The sequence below is a fragment of the Kogia breviceps genome, chromosome 5 (assembly GCF_026419965.1).
Source record: "Kogia breviceps isolate mKogBre1 chromosome 5, mKogBre1 haplotype 1, whole genome shotgun sequence".
Taxonomy (NCBI): Eukaryota; Metazoa; Chordata; class Mammalia; order Artiodactyla; family Physeteridae; genus Kogia; species Kogia breviceps.
Window position 1 is genome coordinate 78,416,598 of NC_081314.1, and position 20,525 is coordinate 78,437,122.

Genomic DNA, 20,525 nt, shown 5'->3' on the forward strand with positions numbered 1-20,525 from the left:
TGGTCCCTAGCTGGAAACAACCCAAATGCCCTTCAACTGATGAGTGCAAAAATGATTGTGGTACATGCTTACAATTGAATTATATTCAGCAATAAAAAGGAATGAAATACTGATACAGGCAAGAACATGGATGAATTTTAAATGCATTATGCTAAGTGCAAGAAGCCAGACTCAAAAGGCTCCACCCTGTATATTCTATTTACATAACATTCTGGAAATAGCAAAAAACATAGGAACAGAAAACTCTAACCCTAAACCAAAATAGCAGCTTTTAAATCTCATATTGAGAGACAGAATTTCCAATGACCAACATATTCCTACACCACTCTCCTGGTATGAAGGAACCTGGAAAGTTTAAGTATCACTCAGAAGGATTCTAGGTAAAGGTAAAATCAGAACAAAGGAAGTAGAGGAATATTTCATCATGCTCAGAGTGAAGCTTTATGAATGGAGCAGATTCTGACAATTGCCTAATTAACATCCGTTCCCCTCCTTCTTCCTAAAAGCACCAGACTTTAGGGAGGTGTCTACCTTCCTCCACAAAGCCATATGCTTTACTAAACCAGTTATGTTTATCTCATGTCCCTTGGCAGGGACAGCTTCAGGAACAGAATTGTGACTCAATTCAGACCTATGAATTTTGAAGGAAAGTCTCTCGAGGGACTTCTAGGAAATGTTTCCTTTCTCAATTAAAAAAAGAAAAAAAAAAGGCAGAAGAGATAAGTTGGCTCTTCTTCCTCTGGATGTTATTGTATCCGGATGTGATGCTTGGAACTGCTGCAGCTTTCCTGCTAACAGCTTAAGAAAAAGCTCAGGCAGATGAGGGAAAGTCAAGAGAGAAGCAGACCTGGAGCCCTGTGGTACTGGGCATAGACACTGCCCTAACTTTTATTATTTAAGCCAGCTGAGTAGGGGTTTCCTCATAGAATACATAAGACTTAATGCGTGTCCCACAACGTAATATACCTTTTTTGGTGACAGTAACACTCAGCCCACCTGAAAGATGAAAAAACTAACTAGAAATTTTTATCCTTTGGATTTTCTTTTTATAGTTGCAGTATACACCACTCCTCAACCTTCTTGTCAGCTCCTTTTGTTTGGGATCAAATCTCATCCGTTACATTACAGACATTTCTAGTTTTAATGTAGTCAAATTCATCACTTTTTTGCCTTTATGGTTTGTGATTTTGTTTTCTTTAAGAAATTTTTTCCCTTCCTTGATCAGGACCTCCTGATCCACAGCTTCAGGAGTTTCCAATCACCTTCTGGCCTATGTGAATGGCACCCCCTGGAGCACTAAGTGCATGGCATCCCCTCCTTGAGTTGAGCAAAGCAGTTTGACTTAAAGTCATTAAGAGAAGCCCCTGTACATATGCTATTATGAAAATTGCAAAGTTTTGTTCTTCTTACTTAGATCTTGAATAAATCTATAATTTATTTTTGTATCTGATATAGGGTTAGGATCTAATTTTATTTGGTCCCAGGGTCATTGATTGTTTTTTTGGTTTGTTTGTTTTGTTGTAGTTTTTTTGTGTGTGTGTGTGGTACGCAGGCCTCTCACTGTTGTGGCCTCTCCCGTTGCGGAGCACAGGCTCCGGACGCACAGGCTCAGTGGCCATGGCTCACGGGCCCAGCCACTCCGCGGCATGTGGGATCTTCCCGGACGGGGGCACGAAGCCGTGCCCCCTGCATCGGCAGGCGGATTCTCAACCAGTGCGCCACCAGGGAAGCCCTCATTGATTGTTTAGTCCATCTTTCCCTCCCTGATCTGTAATGTTGCTTCTGTCACAGTGTCCATATATGTTTGTGTCTGTGTCTGGACTCTCTATTCTGTACTCTGTCTATTCCCCACCAGTACCACACAGTCTTAGCTACTGTACCTTTATAATAATTCTTGATATCTCATAGGCAAAACTTTCACCTTGTTCTTCTACTTTAAAAGTGTCTTGACTATTGTTGATCCTTTGTTTTTGAATTTTAAAATGACCTTATTAAAATACTGGAGAAATCCTGTGGGATTTTGATTGGAATTACATTGAATTTATTGATTAACATATAGAAAATTGGCATCTTTATAACATTGGGTCTTCCTATACATGAATATAGTAGACTTCTTCATTTAATGCCTATAAAGTTTATTATTTTCTTTATAAGACCTTGTGAATTTTTCTTGATCTATACTTAACGTATTTTATATTTTTAGTTGCTATTGTGAATGGGATTTTTAAAGATTATTTATTTATTTATTTACTTTTGGCTGTGTTGGGTCTTCGTGCCTGCGCGCGGGCTTTCTCTAGTTGCGGCGAGCGGGGGCTGCTCTTCGTTGTGGTGCTCATGCTTCTCATTGCGGTGGCTTCTCTCATTGGGGAGCATGGGTGCTAGGGTGCGGGCTTCAGTAGTTGTGGCACGCGGGCTCTAGAGAGCAGGCTCAGTAGTTGTGAAGCACGGGTTTAGTTGCTCCATGGCATGTAGGATCTTCCTGGACCAGGGTTCTAACCCATGTCCCTTGCATTGGCAGGTGGATTCTTAACCACTGCGCCACCAGGCAAGTCCTGTGAATGGCATATTTTAAAAATTACAGTTCCAAACTATTTGCTGCTCATCTTTAGGAATACAGTTTTAAAATATGCATTTTAGTTTTATATCCAGAAATGTCCCTGAACTCCTTTATGGTTCAAAAATTTGTCTGTCAGTTTGCTTAGATTTTTCTATGTAAATAGTCATAGAGTATATAATAACAATTTTTTTCTTCTTTAAAAATTTTTAATGTATTCTTTTTTATCTTACTGCTAAGGCTAGGACTTCTAGTATATCACTGAATAGAAATAGTGATAGAGTGCATACTTATCTTGTTTTTGACTTTATATGTTTTATTATTAACTATAAAGCTGTTTACTCTGTTTTTAGTAAATATATTTTATTAGGTTAAGCAAGTTTTTTTTCTCTACCTAGAGCATTAAGGATTTTTTTTTAGTTTTGTTTTGTGAAAGGATATTGATTTATATCAATGTTTTTCTGTATCTGATCACATGGATCAAATGGTTTCTCATATTTAATTTGTTCTACTATCGTGATTGCATTGAAAGGTCTTTCTACTGTAAAATTATACCTGCATTCCTGAATAAATCCGATTAAAAAATAAATGTGTACATGTATGTACATATGTGTGTGTGTTATTGGATTTCTAAATTTTGGTTCAGTATAACATTTTTATCTCAGTTAACCATAAGTGAGGCTGAGCTTTCATCTACTGCTTTGTTTTCAGAAAGAGCTATTTGTCCCTTTTGTTTCTTTTTCTGGAATAATTTGCATAAGTTTGGGATCATCTGTTTCTTTCCTTCTTCTTTCTTTCTTTTTCTTTTTTCTTTTTTTTTTTTTTGCAGTACGTGGGCCTCTCACTGTTGGGGCCTCTCCTGTTGCAGAGCACAGGCTACAGACACGCAGGCTCAGCGGCCATGGCTCACGGGCCTATCCGCTCCGCGGCATGTGGGATCTTCCTAGACCGGGGCGTGAACCCGTGTCCTCTGCATCAGCAGGCGGACTCTCAACCATTGCGCCACCAGGGAAGGGAAGCCCTTCTTTATTCTTGGTAGAAGTCACCTGTAAAGTCATCTGGGCCTGGTTTTTTTTTCCAGGAAACTGCCATTTATCTGTTTCCTAATTTATTGGCAAATGTTCATAATATTCTCTTAGTTTAAAAATCACTGCTGTATCTGCTATGTTCCTTTTTTTCTTAATCTAATTTGTAAAAGGATTTAAATTTTACTTGTTATTTCAGAGAACCAGCTTTTGTATTGTTTTCTATTTTATTGATTTCTGCATTTTCCCCTTCAAATTTCCCTAGGTTAACTCTGCTGTTTATTTATTAACTTCTTGATAGTTACTGAGCTGTTCATTTTCTAGCCTTCTCTAATATAACCAGTTAAGGTTATAAACTTTTCCTTTAGGCACTGCATTCCACAAATTCTAATATGTATTTCCATGACAATTCAGTTTTAAATATTTCTCACTTTCCATTTCTTTCTATCAACTTCCCTTTGCCCCTCCAGACCCACTCACTTCCTCCCCTTTCCACCCTGCTCTCTGCCCCACAGGCTGCTGTGTCCTCCTCTGTCTTCCAGCTGGGTTCTGCTAGTGGGAATTCCTGGCAAGGGATGGTAGAGGAGAAGGAAAACGAGGTCAGGGTATTTATTTCCCTGGTCTCTTCTCTGTGAGATTGCTGGTTACATCCCTTGACAGGTCACTGCTTCTTAAAAGATGGCCTGTTCTGCAAATAAGATTCTCTTTTGGTATTCCAGTAACTCCTCTACCTCCTGTCCCCTTGGACCTAGAGGTTGTGACTGTTCCACTGTTTCTAGTCCCAGATCCTCCATTGTCCCTTGATTCCCATATATCCTGCCCACATCTTTAAAATTTTTTAAAAATTGAGTGACCATCTGTTATCTGTTGGAACCCTGAATGATACACCACTTTTATTTTGTCTTTGGTCCATGACTTATTTAGAAGTTTGTTTTTAATTTCCAAGTATGTGAGTTTTTTAAAAGTTATTCTTTTAAAACTAACTTCTAATTTTTAACTGATCAGTATTTAGAGAACATATTCTATACCATCATGATTCTTTGGCATTTGTTGAGAATTGATTTGTGGTCAATTTTTATTTTGTTCCACAGGTGCTTGAATAGAATTAGTATTTTCTGTATCTCTACTACTTTTGCCTGAGAGATGGGAGTTGTATAATTATATGTTTGTCATTTCTTCTTTAAAAATTAATTTTTCTTTATACACACTTGAGATCATGTTACTAGATGCATATGGATTTAGAATTGTTTTATCTTCCTGGTGATTTGTTCTTTTTGTCATTATATAGTGACACCCCCCCCCCTTTATCTCTAATGATACATTTTGCTTTAAAGCCTATTTTGTCTGAAATGAATATAGCTACTCCACCTTTCATTTCCTTAATAGTACTTCTGCATGTCTTTTTTACTTTTCCCTTAATTTTTCTTTATCCTTATGTTTTAGGTATATCTTGTATCAACAGCATATAGTTGGATTTTTTAAGCTACATAATCTAATTATCTGGTTTTTAAATAAAAGAAATATTGTCATTTTAGTTTACAATCAAAGTATAGTACATTTAGGATTCAAGGGATTTGGATTCCAGTCTCTACCCCACCATTGTGTGACCTTGAGCAACCCTTTCAAACTCTCTCTCAGGAGAGTAGTGATAAAATAGAAGTGTTGAACCAGATTATCTTGAATATCCCCTCTAGCTCATTTATTGTCATTCCCTTCAATTACAGTAACATGTTACAAATTGATTTGCGACAGGGACTCTTAAAACCAGACCTAAAAATAAAAACAAAATCCTAGTGTAATTTGGTGAAAGAATTCAAATAGTAACTGATGTTTAGCTTTGGGTATTTGCTCTTTGTCATCTAAAACTTTAATTTTCCATCATTCAATGTATAATACTTTTGCAGTTCAATTTTCTGAGGATAATCCATGTTTTTTAAAGAACATATTTTCCATGATTTGGGGGATATATATAAATACATTTTCTTGTGATTCTAAAGGTCTTTCATATTCTTTTCTTTTTTAATAAATTTATTTATTTATTTTTGGCTGTGTTGGGTCTTCGTTGCTGCCCACAGGTTTTCTCTAGTTGTGGAGAGTGGAGGCTACTCTTCATTACGGTGCACGGGCTTCTCATTGCGGTGGCTTCTTTTGTTGTGGAGCACAGGTTCTAGGCGCGCAGGCTTCAGCAGCTGTGGCAATGCAGGCTCAGTAGTTGTAGCTCGGGGGCTCTAGAGTGCAGGCTCAGTAGTTGTGGCTCATGGGCCCAGTTGCTCTGCAGCACGTGGGATCCTCCTGGACCAGGGCTTGAACCCATGTCCCCTGCACCGGCAGGTGTATTCTTAACCACTGCACCACCAGGGAAGTCCCTCTTTCACATTCTTTAACAATCCAAAACTGATTTTCAAGGTTTTGTTATTAGTTTCCTGCCTCCTTTTCTTTTAGCTTACATTTTAATTTCTGCAAAATATTTTCTAGAGTTGTGGATACCACGATCTTTACCAGTTTTTCAAAAGATTAATCTAAAAATGACGTCACTATATCTGAACCCTAAGACCTTGGAAATAAACCTACAGATCTCATTGTTAGTCTCTCCATTTAATGGAGGTACAGAAATAACTGTATCTAGTTTTTGTAGAGAGACTATTTTATTTTTTTTTTTTTTTTTTTTTTTTTTTTTTTTTTTGTAACATCTTTATTTGAGTATAACTGTTTTACAATAGTGGGTTAGTTTCTCCTTTACAACAAAGTGAATCAGTTATACATATACATATGTTCCCATAACTCTTCCCTCTTTTGTCACCCTCCCTCCCACCCTCCCTATCCCACCCCTCTAGGTGGTCACTAAGTACAGAGGTGAACTCCCTCTGCTATGCTGTAGCTTCCCACTAGCTATCTAATTTACATTTGGTAGTGTGTATATGTCCCTGCCATTCTCTCACATCGTCACAGCTTACCCTTCCCCCTCCCCATATCCTCAAGTCCATGCTCTAGTAGGTCTGTGTTTTATTCCCTCCTACCACTAATCTCTTCATGACATTTTTTTTTTTTTTTTTTTTTTTGAGACTATTTTATTTGGAACCCCATTTTGCCTGGTTAGGTATAGTGACACAGACTTTAGGATTAAGGCCTTTAGGAAAGAAGAGGTCACACTGTTTCTTGCTCTGGTTTTCATCTCCATTTTTGCACCTGTGTGTCAGTGTGAACCAAACAGCTTCCCAAATCTACAACTGGTTCCTGGGCTTCCTCAACCCACCTAGAAAACTGCAGCAACCTAGGAGGTTGTCATTTAACTGACAATACTCTTGGTTAGGAGTCTGCTTTCTTATATACCAATCATATAACCCTATGGTTACTTTGATTTAACTTGGTTATTTTTTAATTCATCCCAATAGCGCATTTACAGACTTAGGATGGGTCAATTCTCCAGATGACTCATCTCATCTTTTATTGGGCCATTTTTCTGTGTAGATGCAAAATATGTGGTGGGAGGTGGGAGGCTAGAACCTAAACTGAGTCTCTTTATGTTCAAGGTGGGGGGATCACCAGATTTGAGTGTACTCCTGTAATTGTTTTTTAAAGTACTTTAAATCATATAGTTAACATACTAATGTTACCTCTGTTTAAAAATAAAGGATAGGGGCTTCCCTGTAGGGGCTTCCCTGGTGGCACAGTGGTTGAGAATCTGCCTGCCAATTCAGGGGACATGGGTTCGAGCCCTGGTCTGGGAAGATCCCACATGCCTGCCGCGGAGCAGCTAGGCCCGTGAGCCACAATTACTCAACAAGAGAGGCCGCGATAGTGAGAGGCCCGTGCACCGCGATGAAGGGTGGCCCCCACTTGCCACAACTAGAGAAAGCCCTCGCACAGAAATGAAGACCCAACACAGCCATAAATAAAAATTTTTTTAAAAATAAAGGATAAAAACCCCCTCAAAGTCCGCTTTCACCATGCCCTCCATTGCTCCCCTGTCTTAGAGGTAACCATTATCGTTTTGAGGACACCTTTCCAGTAACCTTTCTATACATTTCTTTCCTATACTGTTTATACATATACACACTTTTTTTCTTACATAAATGACACCTTCTCATTTTATAGGTGAGGAAACTGAGAGCTTGAGGGGAGATGTGTTGCAAATTTATTGAAGGAAAGTGGACTGGACCACGGGTTCTGGTATTTTACTCCTGTTGCATGGGCTGCCGCACTAATCAATTAGTTTAGAGGCTGGGGAGCAGGTGTGAAAGTCGCTTTAGTGCAACAATGTAGGATTTGTATTTTGATAGGAGTTGCAGGAAACCTAGCAGAGGGCTCTGGAGTTGCAAAAACAAAAAATATACTGTCATCGGCAGTTGGGTCTGTTAATAAAGCTTGTGAAGCTGAAACGCAAATCGACTACTACCTACCAAGCCCTTCGGAAACTTAGGAAGCAATATCGTGTCTCTGAGACGCCTTGGAGCTTGGAGAGGAAGGCACCAGAGGTTGCAATGAAGGATGCGGTAGCGGACAGCAACCGAGCAGCCAACCCGGAGAGCAGAAAGCGCTCCCGGACCGATCTCGAAGTGCGCCTGCGCAGGCCGCCGCTGGGGGGCCGGGGCGGGCGGGGCGGAGCTTGGGGCGGTCAATGAGCCTGCGCAAACCGTGCGGCGAGGTGGGGGAGGGCGTTCCGTGTGTGTCTGTGTTGTTGTTCGGCGGCAGCGGCGGCGGCGGTAAGATGGCTGCCCACGGGGGCTCCGCGGCGTCCTCGGCGCTGAAGGGGTTAATTCAGCAGTTCACCGCCATCACCGGTAAGAGACGCGGTTACCGGAAGGTGGAGAGTGGGGTCTGGAGTGGGAGGCCGGTCTGCCCTGGGCTTCCCTTTACCTTCATGCATTCCTCCCTCGGGCTTTACCCACAGCTCTCGTCCTCCCTCCTGAGGAAGAGGCGACGACGGCGTCGGGTCTCCGGGTGCAGGCGGGAGACACCCCCTCACCCCCGCGCACCCCATACCCTCGTTCTTGGTCTTCTCGCAGTGTGAAGGGAAACCTCCCCACCCCCTTTCAGCCCAGACCCGGGGAATGGGCCGAGCTCGTTCTCCCCCGCCGGCCCGGGGACCTGGGGGCGGGAGAGGTGGGGGGCCGCACCCGGGCCACCGCCCTCCTCCTTCATCATCATCGCCTCTTCTCTGTGCAGCCTTGGGGTGCAGCGCATCCCCTCACCTCCTTATTTCTTTTTTCCTTGACCAGGTCATTCTCCCCCTCGTCCCTGGCCTGCCCTTCCCCTTTCTGGGCCCCTCGGAGCCATCGCTGTGGCCCTGGCGTGTTCGGGCCCTCCCGCCTTAACGGCGAGGCTGGTGGGTTCGGCAGCGCCTTTACCGATCTCGGGAGATAGGCCGCCAGAAAGGGGGGGGGTTGCTGAGGAGTACCCTCCAGACTGAGGTTTTAAGAGAAGAATGAGGGGGAACCCCCCCCCCCAGACCTTAATAGGAAAGGCCTGGAGGAATCCTCGGTGGCGTTTCCCACCTCCCCATTAAAAAATAATAAAGACTGAGACGATGGCGCCAGGGCCTCCTGCTGATAAAATAGGAATGACGGCAGAAACTTCTTTGAGACAAAATCAGTTTCTGGATGTCAGTATCCCCCAGACCCTCGGTTTTTCTTTTCCTTTGGACCCCTGCGAAGGGCACACGCCGATCCTCTTACTGCCTGGAGGAAAGGCCCTAAGCCGTTCTATGAATTCTCTCTGTCTTGTTCTCTGTGATGGTGCTGAACTTTTTTTGCTTGAGTTATTAGAGGGCGGAGCAAATGATGAAGTTCTCTGTGGAGTGATTTGAGAGAAGAGTACTACATGTGCCTGAGTGTAATTTTGCCGTTCTAGTTTGTCATTTTGTAAGGAGGTCAGAATGTTAGCAGATCTATACTTTATTTGGTAGTTTGTTAGATGCAGAGAACATTTCTATTTTCAATGTATCCAGATTTTGACGTGCCAGATCTGGTTAAGTGAAATTTTATATTTTAACCACTACCGGTTGTTTGCAAGTTGTCGTTTTATAGTTAAAGGTAGTTTTATTTTTTATTTTGCAGCGATAACTATATGTTTGATGCATTGTCTACCTTGTGGGCATGAAACATCAAGTCAAAGTTGATAAAGTAAAATTTGTAACAAAATTGGGATGAGAAATGAAATGATAACTTTTCTTAATATTTAAAAATTGTGATTGGACTATTATATTAGAGGTGTAATGCATTTCCCTGTGTCTAAGCAGATCATTATTGGGAAAATGAGAAAATTATTGTGTATATAAGTTAATACTGCTGTATTATGTTTATATAGAAAAATCTTTGTAGTGAATTACATGTAGAAGTGATTATCATTATCTTTTCTTTAGATTTTCTAGAGGTGGTTTAAGATGCCACCTATTTCGTTCCAGTTTTTTATGCTAACTACCACTTTAGGAACTCAGATTGTTTTAGTCTCACATTATTTCTTCTAATGCAACATTTTTGGTATGTGTAGACAAAACCCAAAATGTGGTGAGATGAAGTGACTCACTTAATTGCTTTAATTCTATTTCTGTGTGCTAGTCTTCATGGCTTGTTTCCTGGTCACAGGCCCTTCTATTCCTGAATCAACTTGGAGACACTCAGTAGACAGTGGTATCTGGAGGTCTGTAAAAGTGAAAATACCTTAGATTGTTCTTAATGTATTATGGATTTATAATAATTTTTTTACAAGATAGTAATTAAATATTAGAAACACATGATTGACCCCTTTACTCCCTTTCATATATCCTAAAAAAAATGTGTGTGTGTGTGTGTGTATATATATATATATATATATATATATATGTATATATATATATATGTTTTTTTTTGGTCGTGCGGCCTGTGGGATCTTAATTCCCCGACCAGGGATGGAACCCATGCCCCCTGCAATGGAAGCGCAGAGTCTTAACCACTGGACCACCAGCGAAGTCCCCACTAATATTTTAAATTGTAGTATTTATGACAAAAAGGTATTTGAAATTTGTTTATTGCTAGATGAATGAAACTGACCTTAAGAGTTTATGCTCTCATTTCAAAAAAATTTTACTTACTTGGAAGCCCAACATTGTGGTAAAGGACGCGCAGGCTCAGCGCCCGTGGCTCACGGGCCCAGCCGCTCCGCGGCATGTGGGATCTTCCCGGACCGGGGCACGAACACGCGTCCCCTGCATCGTCAGGCGGACTCTCAACCACTGCGCCACCAGGGAAGCCCAGAAAGAATTTTAACTTTTATTTCTCACTAAATAGAACAGATCTCTCTCAAACTCTCTTTCTATAATATGTGAGTATGAAGTAATGACTCTGACTTTTAAAAAACATTAAAAAGATATCACAACATGAAATAATTTTGAAAAAAGAAACACTAATTCATTCTCACAATAGCAATATTATTTATTTCACATATTATCTTCCAGTTCTTGTTTACATACTTATTTTTATTTTTTAAATTACTTTAAAATTATTTTTACATTGTGGATCATAATGTACATAATTTAGAATTCTGAAATTTTCAATTAAAGTTACATCATAAACCTTTTTCCTATGATTAAACCCTTTGATAAGCAGATAGCCAAGGGAAGTGATGGTCTTTGAAGTGGTCACACTGAGAAGCTATGTACCTTTACATAGCTTTGATGCCATTAGCATTATTTCAAGCTACATAGAAAACCAGTCCTGTTATTTTATAGTCTACCACATTTTACAGTATTACTCAGTTTGATCTCCCTTGATACTCTCATACATGGCTTAGACTGCTGCCTACTTTCAGAAGTTATATCAGTTCTCAAAACCTGAGGAAAGAATGTGCCACTGAATCTGAAGGTAATTCCAGAAGAGCAGTTTTTAAAAATGTTTTGAACCATGGCAGTATCCCATTGACACCAACTTGGACTGACATCCAGCCACACATATTCAAAATGCATAGATGTAATCAGAATAATTCATGAGATGAGGGATATATAGATGCTATAGAATAGGTAGAAATAAATACACAATCAAAAGGTAAGGCCAAAAAGTGAGGGAATAGAAAGTGTGGCTGAGAAGAGTACAAGTGGTTGCTAGTGTAGCATTCCATAAAGCTTTGTGTATAGTAGGCATTCACGGACTTACTGAAATTATAGAACCCCTTTAGTCTAATCTTTTTTTAAATTGTTGAATGAATGCATATTTGTTAAATTAGAAACTCTTGGTGTTTTAGTATTTGGATTTGTGGTCAACTTCCATTCATATTCTTTCTACAATACATTTTTCTTGGGTTAGTATTAAAGTGTATTTAAGTTCTCTGTGTCAAGGTAGTTGCAAGTGTTCTAGATATTAAAATAAAACTCTCCTGGAATTTTAAGAACTATTTCAAAAGGTGTTAATGAAGTTTGAGCAGAAATTTAGGGAGGGAATAAATTTTTTTGAGTTGCGAGTAGACTCTTAACTAGTAAACTCAGTATTTATTAATAGACTACTATGTGCCAGGCATGGTTCAGCTCTTGGGGATACTACCGTGAGCAAGACATGGTGTCTGTCCTCAAAAAGCTTAAAGGTTAATGGGAATACAGACACATAAATGGGTATTGTAATACATTGGGATAATGGTAAGGAGCTGTTACGGTAGCACAAATGAGGGAGGTCAAGAAAAGCTTCCCAGAAGAAATAATTTCTTAGCTAAAACCTGGAGGAGAGCTGTTTCTGGCAGGAGAAACATGTGCAGAGACCTGGAGGAAAGAGGGACAGGCATACATATGGAGACAAGAAAGGAGAGACAGTAGGTTGAGGGAATTGATGATAATTCCAAATGAAGAGAGCATAGCTTGTGTGAGATGAAATAAATGGGGCTGAAGAGATAAGAGGGTACCAGATTAGGAAAGGCCTTGTAATTCATGTTAAGAAATCTTGGCTTTATTCTGAATGTAGTGGGGAGTCAGTGAAAAGTTTTAATTAGGGGAGTGACACAATCATATTTGGTTTTTTCAGAAAGAGCTACTTGGCCATAGGTGAGAAGAGGTAGGCATAGACATCAATAGAAGACTGTTGGAATAATTGAAGATGCTGGTGTCCTGAAATAAGTTAGTGGCAGAGAAGTGGACTCTGAAAGGTAAGGGAAGAATTCAGAGGAGTCAGAATGAAGCTTAGGATTCTGTTTTGGACGTCTAAGTGTATAATAGTACAATTTGTGAAGGTATGGAATAGTAGCAGATGTTTGGGGAGATGATTAGTTCAGCTTAGGTAAGTTGCTGCCTGTGGGACTTCCAAATGGAGCTGTTCAGTAGGGAAATGAATATTTGGGTCTGGAAAGAAGAGTGACATCTGATGAGTCATATTGATGGCAGTTGAAGCTATAAAAGTGGATGTGTCCTTTGTTCCAGGACACAAAGCTGAAGGAACACTAACATCTAACAGACGGTAAAGAAGAAAGTACAGAGAAGGATCGGAAGAAACCAAAGATGTAGGAGGAAAACCAGGAGAATGTGATGGTACTTCAAACATTAGGAGTAGGGTAATATGTCAGATATTATGTAGGCACTTTAGGAAACCAGAAATAATTGATTATTCACAGATTTTTCTTGGTTAGGGTTGGAAGACATCTTAGAAACCATATTGACCCATTTCTGAGTTAAAATGAGAAATTGAAGGCCAAGAGGAAGTGATTTAGGGTTATATGTCTAGGTCAGTGCTTTTCAAATTTATTTGTAGGAAAGGACCTCCCCCTCCCCTTTAAAAAAAAAATCTTCAGGGCTTCCCTGGTGGCGCAGTGGTTGAGAGTCCGCCTGCTGATGCAGAGGACACAGGTTCGTGCCCTGGTTCGGGAAGATCCCACGTGCCGCGGAGCGGCTGGGCTCGTGAGCCGTGGCCACTGAGCCTGCATGTCTGGAGCCTGTGCTCCACACGGGAGAGGCCACAACAGTGAGGCCCACATACCGCAAAAAAAAAAAAAAAAACTTCATAGACCAATACTTTAATTTTTTTTTTTTTTTGGCTATGCCACACGTGGCTTGTGGGATCTTAGTTCCCCGACTAGGGATCAAACCTGGGCCCTCAGCAGTAAAAGGAGGGAATTCCCCATAGACTAATTAATGCTTTAGTAAAAATGCAATAAAAATTAATTGTTTAAAAAAATGAAATAAAAAGAAAACATACAAAATATAAACCCAAATTCTGTTAAAATAAAGGGTATAATTTGCATACAGTAAATTTTTTTTTTTTTTTTTTTTTTTTTTTTTTTTTTTTGCTGTATGCGGGCCTCTCACTGTTGTGGCCTCTCCCGTTGCGGAGCACAGGCTCCGGACGTGCAGGCCCAGCGGCCATGGCTCACGGGCTTAGTTGCTCCGCGGCATGTGGGATCTTCCCGGACCAGGGCACGAACCCGTGTCTCCTGCATCGGCAGGCGGATTCTCAACCACTGCGCCACCAGGGAAGCCCTGCATACAGTAAAATTTAACCTTTTCAGTGTAGAGTTAAAGTTTTCATAAGTGCATGCAGTCGTAAAACCACAGTAAAGCTGCAGAATGGGTTTTTTTTTCTTTTTTTAAATTTTTGTCTGCATTGGGTCTTGCTATGTGCAGGCTTTCTCTAGTTGCTGCGAGCGGTGGCTACTCTTCGTTGCGGTGCGTGGGCTTCTCATTGCGGTGGCTTCTCGTTGTGGAGCTCGGACTCTAAGCTTGCAGGCTTCAGTAGTTGCAGCACATGGGCTCAGCAGTGGTGGCTTGCAGGCTCTAGAGCTCAGGCTCAGTAGTTAGGGCACACATGCTTAGTTGCTCCGCGGCATGTGGGATCTTCTTGGACCAGGGATAGAACACTTATCCCCTGTATTGGCAGGCAGATTCTTAACCACTGCACCATCAGGGAAGTCCCCAAGATGCAGAACAGTTCTATCCTCAGAAATTTCCCCCTGACCCTTTGTAGTCAATCCCTCCTCTCCCCTTAGTCTAATCTTTTTGTCTATTGTTTTTCTTTTCCAGAATGTCATATAAATGGAATCACAGTATGTAGTTGGGCTTCTTTTGAGTCTGGCTTCTTTTACTTAGCATACTGCATTTGAGATTCATTCATGATGTTGTGGTATGAGTAGTTCCTTTTTATTGGTGAATAATATACCATTGTATGGATATACTACAATTTGTTTATCCATTCATTAAATGAATGGATAATTGTGTTGTTTCTTGTTTGGGAGAGTATAAATAAAGCTGCCAAACATTAGTGTACAAGTGTGTGAATATACGTTTTCATTTCCTTTGGATAAATAGTTAAGAGTGGGATCATATGATAGGTGTGTGACTTTAAGAAATTGTTGTACTATTTTCCTAAGTTACTATTGATACATACACCATTTTGCATTTTGTCTTTCTCTGTCTGACTTACTTCACTTGGTGTGATAATCTCTAGGTCCATTCTTGTTGCTGCAAATGGCATTATTTCATTCTTTTTTATGGCTGAGTAATATTCCATTGTGTATATATACCACATCTTCTTTATCTGTTCCTCTGTCGATGGACATTTAGGTTGCTTCCCTGTCTTGGCTATTGTCAGTAGTGCTGCAGTGAACTGTGGGGTACATGTATCCTTTCAAATTATGGTTTTATCCGGATATATGCCCAGGAGTGGGATTGTTGGATGATATGGTAGTTCTATTTTTAGTTTTTTAAGGAACTTCCATAGTGTTCTCCATAGTGCTTGTATATAAATTTAAAAAAATATATTTTCTATTCCTCAATACTTAAAACTCCAGGATGGGAGACCAGTGAGGAGGTTGAACTTGCCTCTTACTTCTTGCAACTGTCACCGACTCTCAGTTCCTTGGTGGATAGTCTGACTGGCTTTATTATCATTTCTAGGGGAAGTGTAGAACCAAAAAGTAACCCCTTTGTGTCCCTGTCATTTCTGTGCTCTATCCCTGTGGGGCAAGAAAGGGTCTGTAGAGGGATTTTTTTTCTTTAAAAAAAAAAAAATCTCTGTGACTACCGTACTTAGGTTCCTTGATAATAGTGAAGAGACTGTTCTTTCGGCATTGAAAATAGTGTAGAGAATAGGTATAAAGTACTACTAAAGTTTGAAATGTCTCTTGATTCTTCTTTCCAGCTGTGGTGGAAACATAGACTGCATTACAGGTTTGGGGCTATTTTCTATGTGAAGTCATTAAAGTAGAAAGAGTGTGAACTAAGAGGCAGCAGCAAGGAGATGGCCACTGATAAATTGGGTGCCACAAGCTGGGTTAATGCCTTTGGTGCCATTAGCAAGCTAAAGTAGATGGAAGAAAAGGTAGTGGATAAATAAAAAGTGCATGTGGTGAGAAACAGTAAAGTGGGACTTCTGCCATAGATATGGATTATGGGATGTTATGGACTGAATTTTTTTGTCCTTCCCAAAATTCGTATTTTGAAATCCTGAGCCCCCAGTTTGATGTTATTAGGAGGTAGGGCCTTTGGGAGGTGGGTAGGTCATGAAGGTGGAGTCCTTATGAATGGGATTAGTGTACTTAAAAAGGAGACACCAGAGAGTTATCTGGCCCCTTCCACCAGGTGAGTACACAGGAGAAGACATCTGTCTTATCAGGAAGTGGGCTTGCACCACACACCAAATCTGCTGGAGCCTGATCTTTGACTTCCCGACCTCCAGAACTGTGAGAGATAAATGTTTGTTGTTTAAGCCATCCAGTCTATGGTATTTTTGTTACAGCAGCCCAAACAAACTTTGACACTGGGTTAGATTAAGCTATCCTGCTGCTACCTATAATATTGAGACCTCAAAATAAGCCCATGAACAGGTTTACAGGTAGTTTAAATCTGCAAGTTTCTTTTAAAGGCCCCCCTCCCCCTTTTAAAACAGATTTGTTCTTCATTCTGAATATAATAAGTTCAAATTTTTTATGGCTGACCCATCAAAAATTGTTATTACCTCTAAGTATATAGGTAAAACTTGTAACTTGTTTAAATTTGTTTATCACTGTTCCTGTCCTCTATATCATTTAGCCCTCCTTACTTTTCCTTTGCCCTCTCAGTTAACCTTCTGTTCCTCTGTTTAGCTAAGTGGAAGTGTTGTTGGTGTTTTGGCTAGGACAGTTTCTTGTTCTATAGGACTGTTCTGTTCATTGCAGAAGATTTAGCACTTGTATGAGTTTCCTGTGGTTGCTGTAACAAATTACCACAAATTGCATTGCTTAACACAGTTATTCTCTCAGTTCTGGAGGCCAGAAGCCTGAAATGAAGGTGTGAGAAGTCTTTAGGGGAGGGGAGACGTTTTCCAACCTACTAAGGCACCCCTGGCTTCTCTTCACTAAATGCCAGTAGTGCTCCCATCCCCTAATCATGAAACACCAAAAATGGTATCTCACATTTCTAGATGCCTCTACTACTTCTTGACATTAAGAACCACTGGAACCTTTAATTATACTTCAATTATCTTCTGTTTCTAAAATGATACGCTTGGGACCTCCCTGGTGGTGCAGTGGTTAAGACTCCGTGCTCCCACTGCAAGGGGTCCAGGTTCAATCCCTGGTCAGGGAACTAGATCGCACATGCATGCTGCAACTAATAGTTCGCATGCCACAACTAAGGAGCCCATGTGCCGCAACTAAGGAGCTGGTGAGCCATAACAAAGGAGCCTGCGAACCACAACTAAGGAGCCCTCCTGCTGCAACTAAGACCCAGCGCATCCAAATAAATAAATAAATGTTTTAAAAAATGGCATATTCCTGGGCCCTACCCAGACCCTTCCAATTGGAGTGGGGGCAGGATCTATGTTAAAAAAAAAAAAAAAAGATACACTAAGTGATACAACAAGTGATAAACTAAGAATGCCTGATTATACAAGCACAGATGGCTCAGATAATTTGGCTTTATTTAAGAAAGTGAATGGTGTACTTTGCTTCTTGGGCCCCTCTCTAATACTGCCTTCTTCAGTCTTGCCAGGATTTAGCATGTGCTTCTTTTTAAAAAAATCACATAAGTAGAGACCCCTTTTATGGAAAGCTCTTAGGTCACTATACTGACAAGCTCCAGTGATAGAAGTTGTCCTGTCAGATTGTCAACAGATATATGATATGCTGCCTATAGTTTAGATTCTAGCACTGAGTGGTTAAATGAGGATTATAGATAAGAATGGCAGTTCTCACTTTGTTATACAGCAGAAACTAACACACCATTGTAAAGCAATTATACTCCAATAAAGATGTTAAAAAAAGCAATTCTGAGCCTGAGTGTTGCCACCTTCTGCCCCCCAAAATATCACAGTTATTATTTCCTTTATTTTAGCTTTATTTTGGTCTTAAAGTCATTCTCAGTATAATCCCTTTTAATAAATTCTGTTTTAATCTGTAGTTCAGTAGATTCTGGAATACTCACCTATACTTTTATTACATTTTCCTGTGTTTCTACATCAGCTCTTTTTTTGGGGGGCCACTTGCAGGATCTTAGTTCCCCCACCAGCAATTGAACCCAGGCCCTTGCAGTGAAAGAGCCAACTCCTAACCACTGGACTGCCAGGGAATTCCCAGCAGTGGTCATTTTTAAGTTGTCCTTATGAACAAATTTCAAAAGGAGTGAAGAAGCTGGGATTGGTTGCTATTATAGCAGAAGGGAGTTTCGATCCCACATCAGCATGTTCTTTTTTTTTTTTTTTTTTTTTTATTTATTTGGTTGTACTAGGTCTTAGTTGCAGCACATGGGCTCCTTAGTTATGGCTTGCTGGCTCCTTTGTTGCAGCACACGGGCTCCTTAGTTGTGGCATGTGAACTCTTAGTTGTGGCATGCATGTGGGATCTAGTTCCCCGGCCAGGGAATGAACCTGGGCCCCCTGCACTGGGAGCGTGCGGAGTCTTAACCACTACGCCACCAGGGAAGTCCCAGCGTGTTGTTTGTGCCCTTTGTGGTGCAGTGTGATGAGCACCTAGAGAGACAAGAGCCAAAATGGTATAAACTCAGCCATTTAATTCTCTGAAAAGAAAAAGATCGGTAGATGTCATTCAGAAGCTAGTTTTAGGGTTTATTATATGGCAAAGATAATAGTTCATGCATCTCTTGCTAGAATAGCAGCCAGAGTAGTTTACATACAGGAACCTTTTGTTTATTTTATTTTTTTATTTTTATTTATTTATTTATTTATTTATTTTGCGTTACGCGGGCCTCTCACCGTTGTGGCCTCGCCCGTTGCGGAGCGCAGGCTCAGCGGCCACGGCTCACGGGCCCAGCTGCTCCGCAGCACGTGGGATCCTCCTGGACCGGGGCACGAACCCGCGTCCCCTGCATCGGCAGGCGGACTCTCAACCACTGCGCCACCAGGGAAGCCCATGAATATATATATATATATATTTTTTTTTTAAAATTCTGTTTTAGTATTTACCTTTTTTTTTTTGCGGTATGAGGGCCTCTCACCGCTGTGGCCTCTCCCGTTGCGGAGCACAGGCTCTGGACGCGCAGGCTCAGCGGCCATGGCTCACGGGCCCAGCAGCTCCACGGCACGTGGGATCTTCCCGGACCGGGGCACGAACCCGTGTCCCCTGCGTCGGCAGGCGGACTCTCAACCACTGCGCCACCAGGGAAGCCCCTAGGAACCTTTTAATTTTCAGAAGCTGTTGTGTAGATAAATTAAAATGGTGGAGTACAATAGACACTGAACTTTTAGACTAGCATTTAAGAAATACAGTAACGTAACCGGTATAACTGGACACAATGTAAAAATATTAGAAAAGCACTGAAACAAAGCCTCAGGTTTTATGAGTAATGATATGGAAAATTTTCATCAAACTTGTGCTGTTTTTGCCCCAAGAGTTTGTATTTAATTACCTAACATACAGTTGGATACTGGGATATTTGAACTCCTCTTTTCCCTCAAAAAGTTGAATTTGTTTTTATTTTGAGATTTCACTTTTTTTTTTTTTTTTGGCTGTGTTGGGTCTTTGTTGCTGCGTGCAGGCCTCCTCTAGTTGTGGCAAGCAGGGGCTACTCTTCGTTGCTGTGAACGGGCTTCTCATTGTCATGGCTTCTCTTGTTGCGGAGCACGGGCTGTAGGCGCATGGACTTCAGTAGTTGTGGCACACAGGCTCAGTAGTTGTGGCTTGTGGGCTCTAGAATGCAGGCTCAGTGGTTGTGGCGCCTGGGCTTAGTTGCTCCGTGGCATGTGGTATCTTCCTGGACCAGGGCTTGGACCCGTGTCCCCTGCATTGGCAGGCGGATCCTTAACCACTGCATCACCAGGGAAGTCCGAGATTTCGCTTTTTAAAAGTGTTTCCTAATGGTGAGAATATAAGTCTGTATATCCTAGAACTTGAGAACTTTTAATTTTTTAAATTATTTTATTTTTATTGAAGTATAGTTAGTTTTTGCAGTGTTGTGTTAGTTTCTGGTGTACAGCAAAGTGATTCAGTTATACATACATATATATATTCTTTTCCCATTATAGTTTACTACAAGATATTGAATATAGTTCCTTATGCTATACAGTAGGACCTTATTGCTTATTTTATATATAGTATAGAATGTGAGAACTTTTGGTTCAGCTTGACTGAGGACTTATGGAGAGAGAAGTGGTTTGAGAAAAGTGAGAACTGGCCAGTTCAGTGAGTTTTTAAAGTCTGTAAGATAGAAGAGCTAGCAGAGACAAGGATAGAGATAAGGCCCTGTGGAAAAGTAGTATCTGTTCCTGTATATACTTTAGGGTGAGGAGGGAGGGGGAAGGTCCACAACTTAACAGGTGGGTATTGGTGTGTTGTCAAGAAAAATGAGGGGACTGGGACTTCCCTGGTGGTGCAGTGGTTAAGAATCCGCCTGCCAATGCAGGGGACACGGGTTCAAGCCCTGGTCCGGGAAGATCCCACATGCCACGGAGCAGCTGAGCCTGTGCGCCACAGCTGCTGAAGCCCACACACCTAGAGCCCGTGCTCTGGAAAGAGAAGCCACCGCAGTGAGAAGCCCACGCACCGCAACTAGAGAAAAAGCCTGCATGCAG

At 41.1% G+C, this 20,525-nt stretch overlaps 1 protein-coding gene and 1 pseudogene across 2 annotated transcripts in view; one reads left to right on the forward strand and one right to left on the reverse strand.

The window, feature by feature from the left end:
- Positions 1-8,212: 8,212 nt before the first annotated feature.
- Positions 8,213-20,525, forward strand: part of UBXN7 (UBX domain protein 7) — a 61,403-nt gene continuing 49,090 nt past the window's right edge. The window contains exon 1 of one of the 2 annotated variants that reach the window (XM_059065231.2): positions 8,213-8,360. In XM_059065231.2, the coding sequence (XP_058921214.1) occupies positions 8,288-8,360 (73 nt within the window). In that variant the 5' untranslated portion in view covers positions 8,213-8,287. Of the gene's footprint in view, positions 8,361-12,560; positions 12,682-20,525 lie in introns of those variants that run through there. The other variant, XM_067034320.1, reaches the window with a different exon arrangement.
- On the reverse strand, positions 8,333-9,082 carry LOC131757596 (arf-GAP with GTPase, ANK repeat and PH domain-containing protein 2-like; annotated as a pseudogene).